Below are 13,681 nucleotides of genomic sequence, written 5' to 3' on the forward strand. Positions count from 1 at the left end.
GTCTCAAGAACTCAGCACTTCTTCCCCACTTCACTTGCCCACAAGTCTTAATGAGACTCCATTTTAGAGTGGTGTTCTTCAGCCTAAAAACAGGCCTACACTCATTCCTTCATTCATACCTTAAATGTCTAATGAATGTGATTGTTATACTCATTACAGGAACCAGTATTGTCCAAGATTTGCTCATCCTTACCAACATATGCCTCAGTCCCAGAATTAAGGTTGAAAATTCTCCAGGTTAAGCTGAAATTGTGGAAGAGTAGAACACAGGACGTGTTGCTGAACAAGAAGCAAATGAAATAGAGGGACTCTTCTCCCCCTAATGGAAACTCACTGATAGCTCTTCTTCTGCCATTTGTGCTTGTAGCAATAAATTTCCTCTCACAGATATTAAGGGTGCTTTCCTCCCCGCCTGCGTGAGATGGGCCCAACCTGCTTGCATAGTTTATATGCCAAGTGACAGGCAAAATGGCATCCCAAGAGGCCCCTTTAATGACACGGTGGAAGCCAACGTAGCCAGAGGAAGCAGCAGAGACAGCAGCCTAGAGCATCCTCTCATCCTCAAGTCAGACCTGACAAGCAAAATTAACGTTCTCTCTTGCGGCTGAATTAATTAAGCAAAATAAGATATAGAAGGCAAGCCAGCCCCTCCTTCATGCTTGCATTTTCCTTCACAACCTTTCCTTCCTTCTCTCCTAACCCTGAAAATCAGATCTATATAATTAAAGAGATTCGCCTGGGAAAGTGGCCAAATGCTTAAAAGAAATGCTAAAAATACAATCGACAAGCGGCGTTACTCTGCACCAGCTATTATTCATGATGCTCGCCAGGGTTGCAGTAATCAAGGTGCTCGGGAGGTAATGGCACTTACAAAAATTTGGTCTGGCTACTGAGTAGCTGATGACCACAATGTTCAGGAAAACAAAAGACTTGGCAGTTTGCAATAAGACTCATAAGAAGAGCCTGCTGGATCAGGTCAGTGGTCCATCTAGTCCAGCATCCTGCTCTCACAGTGGCCAAACAAATGTCCATGGGAAGCCACAAGCAGGACCTGAACACAAGAGCACTCTCCCTTCCTGTGGTTTCCACCAACTGGCATTCAGAAGCACTGCTTCCTCCATTCAGAAGAACTGCTTGCCTCTACACTTTTTTTGTCCCAGCACTTTCCCCTCGAAAACCCACTCTTTAATGCTGAATCGGAACAAACAGCAATTCCTGTTTTCAACAGTTTGCCCTTTGATTCAGTGGTAAAAAGTGGGTTTTTGAAGAAAAGCACAGGGAAGTGCTCAAACGTGGCCCTTTAAAGGGTGGGCATGCACCTAAAAACACGACACAAAAGGAAGTCTGGATGAGCCCTCCAGAGTGAGGGCATGATCTCTTCAGTGCAGGATAACTGCCTTAACTCTCATGCATTTTCAACATGTAGTTATCAGTGTCTGCTTCTCAATCTCTTTCTCCCATGGAAAGGAGAAAGATCCTGGAAGATGCTAGAAAAGTATAGTGTATAGTGTATTTTAAAAGTATAGTGTATTTTAAAATGGGGTTTTAGAGTTTTTAGGGGTTTTTGAATGTTTTGTGTAGTTTTTATGTAGTTTTATGTAGTTTTGTGGTAGTTTTATGTAGTTTTATGTAGTTTTCAATTTCATTGTTCCGCAAGGGACAATGACAATAAAGATATCATATATCGTATATCGTATAAAAGAGGATAGATTAGCCATTCCCCATATGTGATTGCATGCTCACCAGCCCCAGCCAGCATGGCCAATGGTCAGGGGTGATGGGAGTTGCACTACAAATACCTGGAGGCCACAACTCCCTTGAAACATTAGACTGGGGAAAGAAGGATGGAAATAGGCCTTTTGCCTTCCACCTTTTGGATTTAAATTGTTTCTCTGGAGACACTGAGGGCAAAGCCCATGAAAGATCCGGTCAAGTTCTGAGCCTCGATGGTCCTATGGGCAAACTACTATCAGGAATTTGCTATAATGAATGGACACTCTTATCTGACAGAGAAGGGACAGTGATATAGAGAAGATATATTCAGCTAATCTATTTCTCATATGAAATTCCCTGCTGGTGCTTTCAAAGCACTGCTTTTTTTTGACCTGTGACCTTCACAGTGCTCTGATTTATCTGGATATTGCAATCAAAGCAGAACACATTTGAACTGAATTTGGACAAATCAAAGAGCCACTTCAGGCTTCTCCTATCAGGCAATTTAATAGAAGAGATTTTTTAAAATCCCGCTCTATTCTACGCACATGCCTTCTACCAGAGGTCCTCATTAGCCGTTGTTTCATTTAACAGGACCGTTGGCTGCATATGGACAAATCTGTCAATTTTGACTTCTCTCAGGTTTTCATTTTTAAAGTCTTAGGTTCCATTCAGTTCAACGCATTCACATAGTAGTCTGCCTTTTAAAAAAAGATACTCAAATATTTGTATGCATTTTAATTACATTTCTCTCAAGAAACACCTTTCACACACTTTCATACAACTACTAATACAGCATACACATTTTTGCAAGCCCTAACAGAATCCGTTTTTGCATGTTACTTTCATTAATCAATCCATTTCCCCTTACTACATTTGTGTCCACATTTTTTTCAATAGTAGACTGCATGGCAAAATTCAGGGAAGTGCTAATTTCAAACAATAGCTGTGTTTTGCTCTTCATATTGGTTCAGGAAGTGCAAATTTGTTGGGTTCACATTAAAATTTGAATTGATACATACCTTCCTCCATCTCTAGTGGGGTTTGGGGAGGCTTGTTTTGTTTTTCATGCTTTTCATAACCTTAATATTCAGCTACAGAATGCATATAGACAAGATGTTGGGGAACTAAAGCCCAAGAGAACCGGAAAGGTTACAAAATACAACATGTGGACAATACATTTAGAAAACATTCAAAATCCTTACAAAATGGGCAGCACTGATCTTTCTGTTATTTTTACAAACTAAAATTCAGATATCCTTCCTTTCTTATTTTGAGGGTGCCACACTTTGGAATGTTGGAGAATTCCATGAAAATAGAAATGGGAGCAGAAATTGTCAGGAATGGGAATCTATTCAGTGAACAAAAATAATATTCGCTGTTGTTTTTGCTTTCAGTCCACAAACAATACAGGATTGATTATGTCTTTTCTCCTTTTGCATTGCATTTCCTCTGCATTAAAATGAATGGGGTGGAGTAATTTACATAATTTGTATAATGAATTCAATATGCTCCATAATTTCACCACAGCAGACAGTGAGATGAATAATGTAGATTTTAGCAGAAGTGGAAATGGAAGAATGGAAACAGTGCTGCATGCAATCAATACAGGGCAGAATGGGAAAGGATTTCTTCTACATCCCTACAACCCCTTCCCAGTCAACAACCTACAGCCCCCTCCAAAGCAAGAGATGCATTTATTTATCAACTGAACCATTACCGTTGCCATTGTCATGTGCAAGAATGGGGGTGCATGTGCTAATAATACTTTCAGGAGGCACCTGGCTTAATTTTTGGGAACTAAGAACATCTATACATACAAATATTCCCCCATGGAATTCTTTGCATAGGCTTTAGTCTACTTTGGAGCTAACCTGTGACTGAGGTGGTGCTGTGGCTCCCATCTCATGGCAAAGGCTCAAGGTACAATGGTGGTGCACATTAAGATCCATCCAAAAGCCCAGAGTTCTCAGCTACTCAGAAAAGACCCCTGCCTAATGCGGTCTTCACTGCTAGAGAACTTGAACTTGACTTCCTGTTTCAGCCCATATCTTTAATATGTATATCTGAGTAATATGTATAGCTGAGTATATAGGCAAAGTATATAGGCAAAGTAAAAGGCACAGCAGGTGAATTGTATGGCTAAGCACAAGATGAGATCTTGTTCCAATAAGCGGCATGCTCCTGTCTCTTTTATTTGAAGAAGTGGGTGGGCACAAGCCTTAGCATGACAGTTGTCTTGGGACTGGGCAAGCAAATGGACATCCCTATAAGTGGGTTGGGCCTGCGAGATTTGTTCACACCAGCATTGTCCTTGGAAATGGAGGTGGAGTCAGTGCTGACTCAGTATCCAATTTACTCTCAGGTGCCTTCCCAGAAGGTAGAGACTCCTTACAGACAGGAGGAGGAAACTATGGCAGCTCCACTTAGGAGATACCTGACAAGAGGTGTCCAATAACACAAGGAGGGATGCCTCTCTGCTCACCTGCTTAGACCTTCCAGGGGATGTCCAGTTGCAACTACCTGATCTCCTCCCACTCTGCCTCAGGATCTGACTATTCCTTTCATGATATCTCCACAGGGCTGATGACACTGTCTGACGCTTTGGAGAGCTATTGCCAGTACAAATTTACAAATAATCTTTATCTACCCGTAGGCAGAAAAGATACCTCAACCCAATATCTTTTCCCCTGAAAGGGGAAAAAACAAAACATTTTGAGAAGGAGAAATCACCTGCAGGGAAAGGCTTAAGTATTCCCCCTCCTTACAGCCACTGCAGATTTCTAGCCCCCTGCCTCTTGACGATGGCATTTGAACAAGTAAGAAACCATTAAGACAAATCATGTGAGATGAACTGTGGGTCTCCAGCATCCTTTCTAGGTTGGCCTTCGAGGACAAATCATGAGATAGGTGTTGAAAGCATCAGGGACAATCAGAGTAGCTGGTTTGACATTTTGCACACTTGGAAATCCAATCCAAGTTGGCTCTTATGAACTTTATTCTTTCGATAAAAGAAACCTACAGTTGCAAAAGCAAGGGAATGGGGAAAATTCCACTACAAATAGAGAAGACAGCATTAAGAGTCAGGGATTTGCTAAAGGATGTATTGTGAATTCTGCTGTCATTTCTTCACTATGAAGGAAAACAGAGGAGAAATTAGCATGGTTTTTTTTAAAAAAATGTAACAGACTGACTAACGCTGTCCATTGTTTATGACTGAAAGAACTAAGATAAAAATATCTGAGTGACAACTAGGAAGAAGTGTGGTGATGGTGAGGGGACAGAGTGGGGATGTGGTCAGCAGGAGCTTGGAGAAAGGCCTCTAGAATCAAACCTTGGGATGATGATAAGGTCACCACGGAAACAAGCCCATAGTGCAGAATATGTGCAGTAGGTTCAATGGTTGTTGTTCTTTTAAAATCAGGAAACTGAGCAACCTTTACAGAAGGAAGTCAGCATGTATTTGCCCATGTTTGAATGCTAAATAAACACATGAACTATGGAAGGGATGGGATAACTTTCCCCCCCTATTGATAACCACAGTCCCTTGGGGGCCATCTGTTGGGTTCAAGACCTGAAAGCAAGGGGGGCAGGAGCCAGCCATGTGTGGGCTCCTTCTCCTCTCTCTCTCTGCTAGCCCTCCTCCCACTCTTTCTCTGTCACCTCCTTTCCCACCTGCATGAAATTAGTCCAGGGATTGCATACAATGACTGGGAGCACTGCAAATCACTAACTGCTGATATATGACATATAATGCATTTGAGAGGATAGGGTACATCTCACTGTAACAACAAATGTTTAATGTTGCAACATGCCCTGGCGCCTTAGGGCAAAGGGCAGGTAATTGACAATAATAACAGCCATAATTCAGCATTGTTCAGAGAGTTGTATTCTCCCATTCTCCCATGCTGTGGAAGCTGTCATGAGAACCATCTGCACCACAGAATTTACCACTCCTAGTGGAAGGATAATGCAAATGAAAGGGTTGGGCACACATGCAACACTGCAACATTATATGTATGTATGTACACAGTGTCTGTACAAATGCTTCAAGATGTTTTGCATGTAGTGTTTACCCACACATATTAGAAGAACACTGCAAAAAACTAATCATCGTATAACCATCTGTACTGTCACCTCAATATTGCTTTTTAGCAGTGTTTTATCAGTATTAACATGTGCATCAGTAATAGAGGGAAGTAAAGACTGAAGAAATGAAAGAACATAAAACTGCAGCAGACTGGTAATTTACAAAAAACAACAACCCTAAATGCATTCGTTTCACTTTAAAACACGTTCTTGCAGAACTGTATAAACTTTTGTTGAAATTTGAATCAGAAGAAAAAGGGTTAATGGGTGCATGATTAAATGGGCAAAAAAGGAACAGTTGGAACATATGTGGAATAAGGGGTTAAAATTTACATTTTTTTATGATCATAAAGAGAAGTTTTATAAAATGTTGTTATCGTTGGTACTTAACTCCTGAGAAATTATTTAGAATGTATAAAGATGTTTCAAATGTTTGCTGGAAATGCCAATAACATGAAGGAACATTTTACCATGCTTGGTGGATGTATAAAAAGGCTACAAAACATTGGATACAAACACATACATTGATACAGCAGGTTTTAAAGGTTAATATTCAGTTGAAGCCATAACTTTTTCTTTTAGGGTTAATGGATACACAACTGGAAAAGGACTATGAGAGATTATTTCAATATATGTTCACAGCAACAAGACTGTTATATGCCCAAAGATGGAAAGATACCGCCCTACAAACTATGGAGGAATGGCTGATAAAATTATAGGATGGCAAAATGAACACTTTTAAGTAGAGAAAAATCATTATTGTCATTTATTAAGGATTGGAAACTTCTTATGGACTTTTTGCAGGACAGAGAAAATGAATTTGTAATATCTGGATCTGAAGACTGAAAAAATATTGGCTTATAGAAAATAGAATTGTTGGATGTTAATGAGTGAATACTATGTTTAGCTTCAGGACAGAGAACCAGAAGTCTTTTATCTTTTTTATTTTTTTTCTCTCTCTCTCCTTTCTTTCCCTTTCCCCCTTTCCCTTCCTCTTTGCTTCCATTCCTTTTTAGATTAAAATTTAAAAGCATTTATTTTGGGTATGAACTTTGGTATATCTTTCAACGAGTTATCAATAAAAATAGATTTTAAAAAAAAGGAAATCAGGCTAGGTAATCTGGAACTCCGCAGTCAGGGGGAGATAGTGGGTTGAGGAGAATTTCAGAAATTTCCATATGTTGTGGATTCCAACTCCCATCAGCTCCAGCCACCCTGGCCAATAGTCAAGGATGGTGGGAGTTGTATTCCAACAAAATCTGGAGGGCACAAGGTTGGGAAGGTTGTGGCTTTCATTATGTCATATACAAGCATAACCTCCAGGGCCATTCTTAATATTCAGCCAGAGAGGTTGTTGTACAGTAGCTTAGGGTGTGGGCAATTCGCTGTCACCAAAAGCTGATAACAACTTTGCCGCTATTGTTTTCTTGACTTTCTCTCCACACCCAGGACCACGCAGATATTGAATGGAAGTTTGCACGCACCAAGCTCTGGATGAGTTACTTTGATGAAGGTGGCACTCTGCCACCTCCTTTTAACATCATCCCCAGCCCCAAGTCCTTCTGGTATCTTTGCAAGTGGATCCACAACCAACTCTGCCCGTCTCAGGACCCAGAGAATGATCAGAAAAAGCATGAAAACCTGAAGACATTCACAGTAAGGAGACAGTTCTGAAATCACTCTCAGGAAACTCTGCTTTGTCATTTGGTTCTTTGCTTTTGAATGGCAGGATGATGTTGTAAGTAGGGATGGGGAAGAAATTTTATTCAGTTTGCATTTAAAGGTGTATCTCCCTAAGATGCAGTTTATGAAACAATATGAGAACTGAAACATAGCTGGTATCCGAAATCTGCAATTCTTCAAATTTTGAAAGACAGTTCTCCAGCTCAGTAATGTGTACAGTAATGCACTCATTAAGGTAATGTGTGCATAAAAATGCATATATTAGTGTACATAACATACAAAATGCAGTGAGGTTTAGTGGTTAGGGTGTTAAACTAGGACCTGGGAGACCAGGGTTCAAATCCCCACTCAGGACTTTTCCAAACCTAACTTTTGCAGGGGTCCACACTTTAAAGCTTTGTGTCCGAGCACTTTTTTTGCCCCAGATCTTTACCCACAAAAATCTGCTCTTTAAAGCAGAAGTGCAACAATCACTTGCTCTGATTCAGTGGTAAAAAGTGGGTTTTTGCATGTGAGCTGTGCCTGGAAAGAGAAGGGCAAAAGGTAAGCAGATAAGCCCTCATTTTGGGGTAGCTTGCACCCAGTTCTCCAATCTGTTAAGGTCATTTTGAATTCTGATTCTGTCTTCTGCAGCATTAGCTACCCCTCCCAGTTTGGTGTAATCTACAAACTGGATGAGCATCCCCTCTGTTCCTTATTCCAGGTAGTTTATAAAGATGTTGACCAACCATGGGTCCAGGACAGGGACCCTGTTGTGGCACTCCACCTGTCACCTTTGCCCAGAATTAGGAGGAACCATTAGTGAGCAGTCTAGATTTCAGCCAGTCAACCAGCTACATATGATGTGAACACTGGCTTCATTGGCTTCAAAAGGGAGGTCAGATTCAGAGGCTGTATACACACACACACAGCCCTGTTGTGGGAGGACCTGACTTTTGAAGAAGAGCTGTAGCACAGTGGGTGGGAGGACATCTGCCTCGCATGCAGAAGATCCCAGGTTTAATCCCCTGTCTGAAACCCTGGAGTGCTATTGTAGACCAGACTGAGGTAAGTGGACCAATAGTTGTGCCTCACCTTTACGTGTACCCAGGACTTCCATCAGCAACTAGCTAACTAGTTCTCATCCAGTGGGGCTCTTTTTGACAAATTGCTTACAGCAAAAAAGTTGAAAATATGATGACCACCTGTTTAATATATATGCGCCTCTTTCATTTCAGGAACGTCATGCTGACAACTTGATTCAGAATCAGCACTATCAGGTAAAAAACATTCATTGATGAAGCAGTTTATTTGCATTTCCTTGCTCTGCATTGAGCTTAGAGCCAAAGAGTTTCTTTATACTTTGCAAAAAAATTGGGTGTGGCCTGCAGATTTTTAAGAACTTCCCCCTCCCCCTATTTAAATGACAAATCTAACATGCGCAGCAACACCATATCATCAACTGCTTTAGAAGCATTTCTCTGTTCCAGTAGAGAATAGTGGGGTCCTGCAAAATAATAATAATAATAATAATAATAATAATAATAATCCAAAGCTCCCATGGGTAGGCAGAATGAGTTCCCTCATTGTTTAGATCCAGGTTACGACTTTCTGTTATACTTTCTTTTGGCATCCGGTTACAACTACAAGGAGTATTCTTAGTTCGTGAGAGTTAATGCAAAAGTGTGATGAGATTCAGTTTGCATTAAAATCTTAGTGTTTCTAAAATTAGACTGTAGAACTGAGTATGTGCAGTTTGCAGCAGGTTTCAGGTCACTTGGTTCATTACATCTCTTTACCCATGTGCATTGGCAAAACACTGCAAAAAGCCGTCTGGCTGTGATCATGCAAACCGCAGAGGCATGTACTGGTAAATAAAGAAGTATTTTTTTATTATAGCAGTCTAATGGTGCAAACTCAGTGGCCAGGAAGGAGCAGGGTCCAGGTGCTCTTGCAAGACAAAGGAATAGCAATGATTTATCAGGTTTGAGAGCAAGGCCGAAGACTCAGGAGGACAAGATTAGTAGCAAGAGTTCCAAGCATAGCTGTCAACTTACAGATTTGAAAATAAGGGACCAGCAGCCTCAAAAACAAGGGATCAGCAGCCAAAATAAGGGATTTTCTGGGCACAGGTATGTTCAACTTCTGAACCCCTCCTAGCCAAAGGCAGAAAGCCCATCCGGCAGCCAAATGAAGCCTCATCAATAAGGGACAGCAGCGGGACATGGCACTGGGAAAAGGGACTGTCCCGCCAAATCAGGGACACTTGATAGCTATGGTTCCAAGACTGCATGGGAGCTGCAAAGCTGTCCAAACAAGTTTCCCCACCTTCCATGTGCACCTTCTGCACAAACCCTGTTGAATGTACCAGAGTCGTGCTATTAGAGCAGGGATGGGGAACCTTAGGCCCATGGGCTGGATGTGGCCCTTCAGACCTCTCTACCTGGTTCTTGGGACTCTCCCTAAGTCCCTCTGTCTTCATGCCTCTGACCCCGATCACCACTGGTATGTGGTCCTTGAAGGGTTCCCCATATAGCCTCAGCATACAGAACAAGGCCTTGAGGACTTGAGTGTTTTCCATCATAGTTTTTTGCAACCCTAAATTGCATTTGTAGCCTGTTTGGCATCGCTAATTCTTCCAATTAAAAGATTTACTAAGATTAAAGGATTTACCATCTCATCAGCTCAAACACATTATGCTAGATTTTTGAAAATAACCACTGAGATATCAGAAGCTCAGATACACTTTTAGATGTGGCTCCTTCTCTCTAGCTGCAACAGGTTGGAGTCTAGCTTTTGCTTGTGGAACAACCTAGGAGGAACAAAACGTCCATCCTGGCCTGGCCTGTTTTTACTGTTACTCATGGACTGTATCTGGAGGAAAGGCTGTAGCTCAATGGCTAGAGCATCTGCTTTGAACCCCAAAGGTCCCAGGTTCAATCTGCAGCATTCCAGAATGGGAAAGGCTCCCCATGTGAAACCCTGGAGAGCCACTGACAGAGCTTAGTGACCAATGGCCTGACTCAATATAAGGCAACTTCCTACATTATTTTGCATTCAAAAAGCAACGCTTGAATAGGGAGAAGTAGAGAGCGACAGGTTGTGTGGGAAATAGTTTGCCCCTTGCTTCTGGGTCCTAAATAGGGTTGCCATGTCAGGTGCATCCCAGACCCTAAGATTTCATGACCCAAAACTGAGACCTAGGAATGGCCACTGGTGATGGGCCCTGGAAACAGAGGTTAATTGGTGGTGAAGTGTAGGAGGGAAGACACACACAACCCAGAGTATCTGTGCTGTAATTGACAGGGCTAAGGCTTGCAAGCAGCATGCACTGTCTTGCTTTTTATCAAAGGCACTCCCACCCAGTTGGAGGGGGCCAGGCAAACTGGAGATTTCAGGGACAACCTGAAGTTCCTAGCCACAGTATTTAACTCCCTACACTTGAAATCCTGAATGCTGAAATATATGTGGCGAGATGTGGCAGCTGGATCCTGAGCTCCCCCACTCCCTACAGGCCACTCATTAAAAATACTCTTACTGAATTTTAACAGATACAATACATGCAAACAAAACTTGGCAACAAATTAGGATTTACTGAAATAAGACGTGCTCTCTTTCTACAATAAAGAGTTTTGACTAACATTTTGTGCATTATTTATAATCCTACAATATGAAAACATGCTGTGCACCAATTAGTTTTACAAATGCGAAACCTGCAAATAACCTCTCCATAAAGCACCTGGGATAGTGGTTATTGTAACAGAACTCCAACTCACATATGGCAAAAAGCACCCCAAAAGATTTCAAATTTGTCCTTTTTTTGCAGCTCTCTGCAGGCCATTTTGACAGGTAGTCAGATGCTCACCTGGCAGTCATCTGGCTTCACCAACATCAGCAGGCGATGGCTCATAGACAATTACAACAAGCCCCATTTGGAGCATGGACTGGGACCACTGTACTACTACCAACCGCTGCAGGGCTTGCTGTCAGCAACTTAAAGCAAGCCCCACTTTGGGTTGGAATCAGGCATACTACAGAGTTCGCAGTTAAGAACGCCTTTATGTAGCTGACCATCAAACAGCTGATCAGTTCTGACAGGAAGCCTTGCCTATCAAGGAAGGGCACTTTAAGGCTCCCAATTGTTCCTTTCTAGTCATGTCTTTACTTGATTGCTGGGATGTGGGTGGCGCTAAGGTGTAAACTACTGAGCCTTGGGCTTGCTGATTGGAAGGGTGGCAGTTCAAATCCCCACGACGGGGTGAGCTCCCATTGCTCGGTCCCAGCTCCTGCCGACCTAGCAGTTCGAAGGCACATCAAAGGGTAGGTAGATAAATAGGTACCACTCCGGCAGGAAGGCAAATGGCGTTTCCGTGCACTGTTCTGGTTCACCAGAAGCGGCTTAGTCATACTGGCCACATGACCCAGAAAAACTGTCTGCGGACAAACATTGGCTCCCTCAGGCAGTAGCGCCACAACCCCAGAGTTGTTCGCGACTGGACTTAACTGTCAGGGGTCCTTTACCTTTACCTTTTTTAGTCATGTCTTTACTTGATCCGTGAACTCACATCACATCATATGTGAAGCAGATGGGTGTTGTTTGCAGAAAATGGGCTTATGGACCAAGTTAGGATTTCTGCAATGTCTAATTTGGAGCACAGGCTATAGGTTCAACATCTACGGCCATAAGATGTGATAAGAGATAAGGATGGGGAAGAAAGTCTTTACAGCTAGTCAATCTGGGAATGTAGCTCATCTAGAAGAAGGAACACTTTGATCTTAAACCTCTGCTGACTTGCGGGATATTTTTAGGAGAGGAAACGACTAAGGAGTAAACGTTACACAAACCTGGAGTTCTGTCCCTAAGATGGTTGGATGGACCCTTGTTTGCCTCCTTCCAGCGACTCCTGCAGCCAAGCTGATGCCAAACATATCACTCCACTTTCCTTTGGAAATATGCTAGGATTACATTCTGCTGCTTAGTTTCTCACAGACCTTTCACATTAAGACTAACAGCCTTCATATTTGCACCTAATTCAGCCCATTAATCAGTTCTCATAACTAATTAATCCATATTTAGAAATATGTAGGATCTAATTATATTTCAAATCATATTTCTAAATATATTTAGAAATATATAGGATCTAATATATCTCAAGGATAAATATCCAGCATATATGTTTAAACTAGAATTCAATAGATATTAACTATATGTAGAAACTGTTTCCCAAACAAACACTATGCCTTAAAACAATAATTATAAATAATAATATATAAATAACAAAGATATCCCCAGTACATGTTGGTTATTGAAAGGGAAGAAATAGATGTAAAATCAGAATCAATGTTGATAAAAGGGAAGGTATGAGATTAATGAAAGGGAGAAAATACAGAAAGTAAGGGGGAAGGGGGGAAATAATTACAAAACACACGCACTCATGCACACTCACACTCACTTGCTTATATGAAGCAACAAAAAGGGGAAAGAAACAAGACTAAACTAAGTAAGTGGGACTCTTAGTAAAAAAAATGACTTAAAATGAAAAGGTGGGAAAGAAAAAAAGAGGATGGGAAGGATAAAAAAAGGACTTCTTGCTTGAATCCAACTTGTAACAGCTCTCTCCTTTTAATAATGAAAATTATGATTCATTCATATCAAAAAGAAGACGAAGAAGAAAAAATGCTGTTGACATCATTCTAAGATGGTAACCAAGGGGGGGAAGGATTTCAGTTTCTTATTAGCCTTAGTGACTTATTTTTATTATTTAGCTAAAGAAGGGAAAAAGAAAAATCAATGAATGCTATAAAGTCACAGCTGTTAAGAGAAAAAAAGAGAGAATTGAAAATTGGACATCATAAAACCTGGATAAATAAAAATCTTCTTGTGCTCAGTTGGTAGCTCTACTTGGCAGACTTTCTGCAGTTAGTGCTTGGATATAGGCTTCTGCATTCTTTGGTACTGTAAATTTGTATGTTTCCTTGCCCCTTCTGACACAGAAAATAGCAGGGAATCTGATGTAGAACTGCAGATTAGCTTCTATTGCCAAGCATCTTGCTTGGAGGAAACCACATCTTTGATCTGCAAGTTGTTTTGTGGATTCTGGAAATACAGAGATTTTATTCTTCTCCCAAATTAGTGGCGTTTCTGAGGACCATTCACATGCCATTCTTATAACTCTGGTTTCAGAGTTTCTGGAGAGTTTCAGTTTCTGGAGAAACG

At 41.3% G+C, this 13,681-nt stretch overlaps 1 protein-coding gene across 2 annotated transcripts in view; it reads left to right on the forward strand.

The window, feature by feature from the left end:
* TRPC5 (transient receptor potential cation channel subfamily C member 5) overlaps positions 1-13,681 on the forward strand; it is a 178,396-nt gene that overhangs the window by 157,464 nt on the left and 7,251 nt on the right. For both annotated transcript variants that reach the window (XM_053374135.1, XM_053374134.1), the window contains 2 exons: positions 7,252-7,458; positions 8,703-8,744. In XM_053374135.1, the coding sequence (XP_053230110.1) occupies positions 7,252-7,458; positions 8,703-8,744 (249 nt within the window). The remainder of the gene's footprint in view (positions 1-7,251; positions 7,459-8,702; positions 8,745-13,681) is intronic.

The sequence above is a fragment of the Podarcis raffonei genome, chromosome Z (genome assembly GCF_027172205.1).
Source record: "Podarcis raffonei isolate rPodRaf1 chromosome Z, rPodRaf1.pri, whole genome shotgun sequence".
NCBI classification, from domain to species: domain Eukaryota; kingdom Metazoa; phylum Chordata; class Lepidosauria; order Squamata; family Lacertidae; genus Podarcis; species Podarcis raffonei.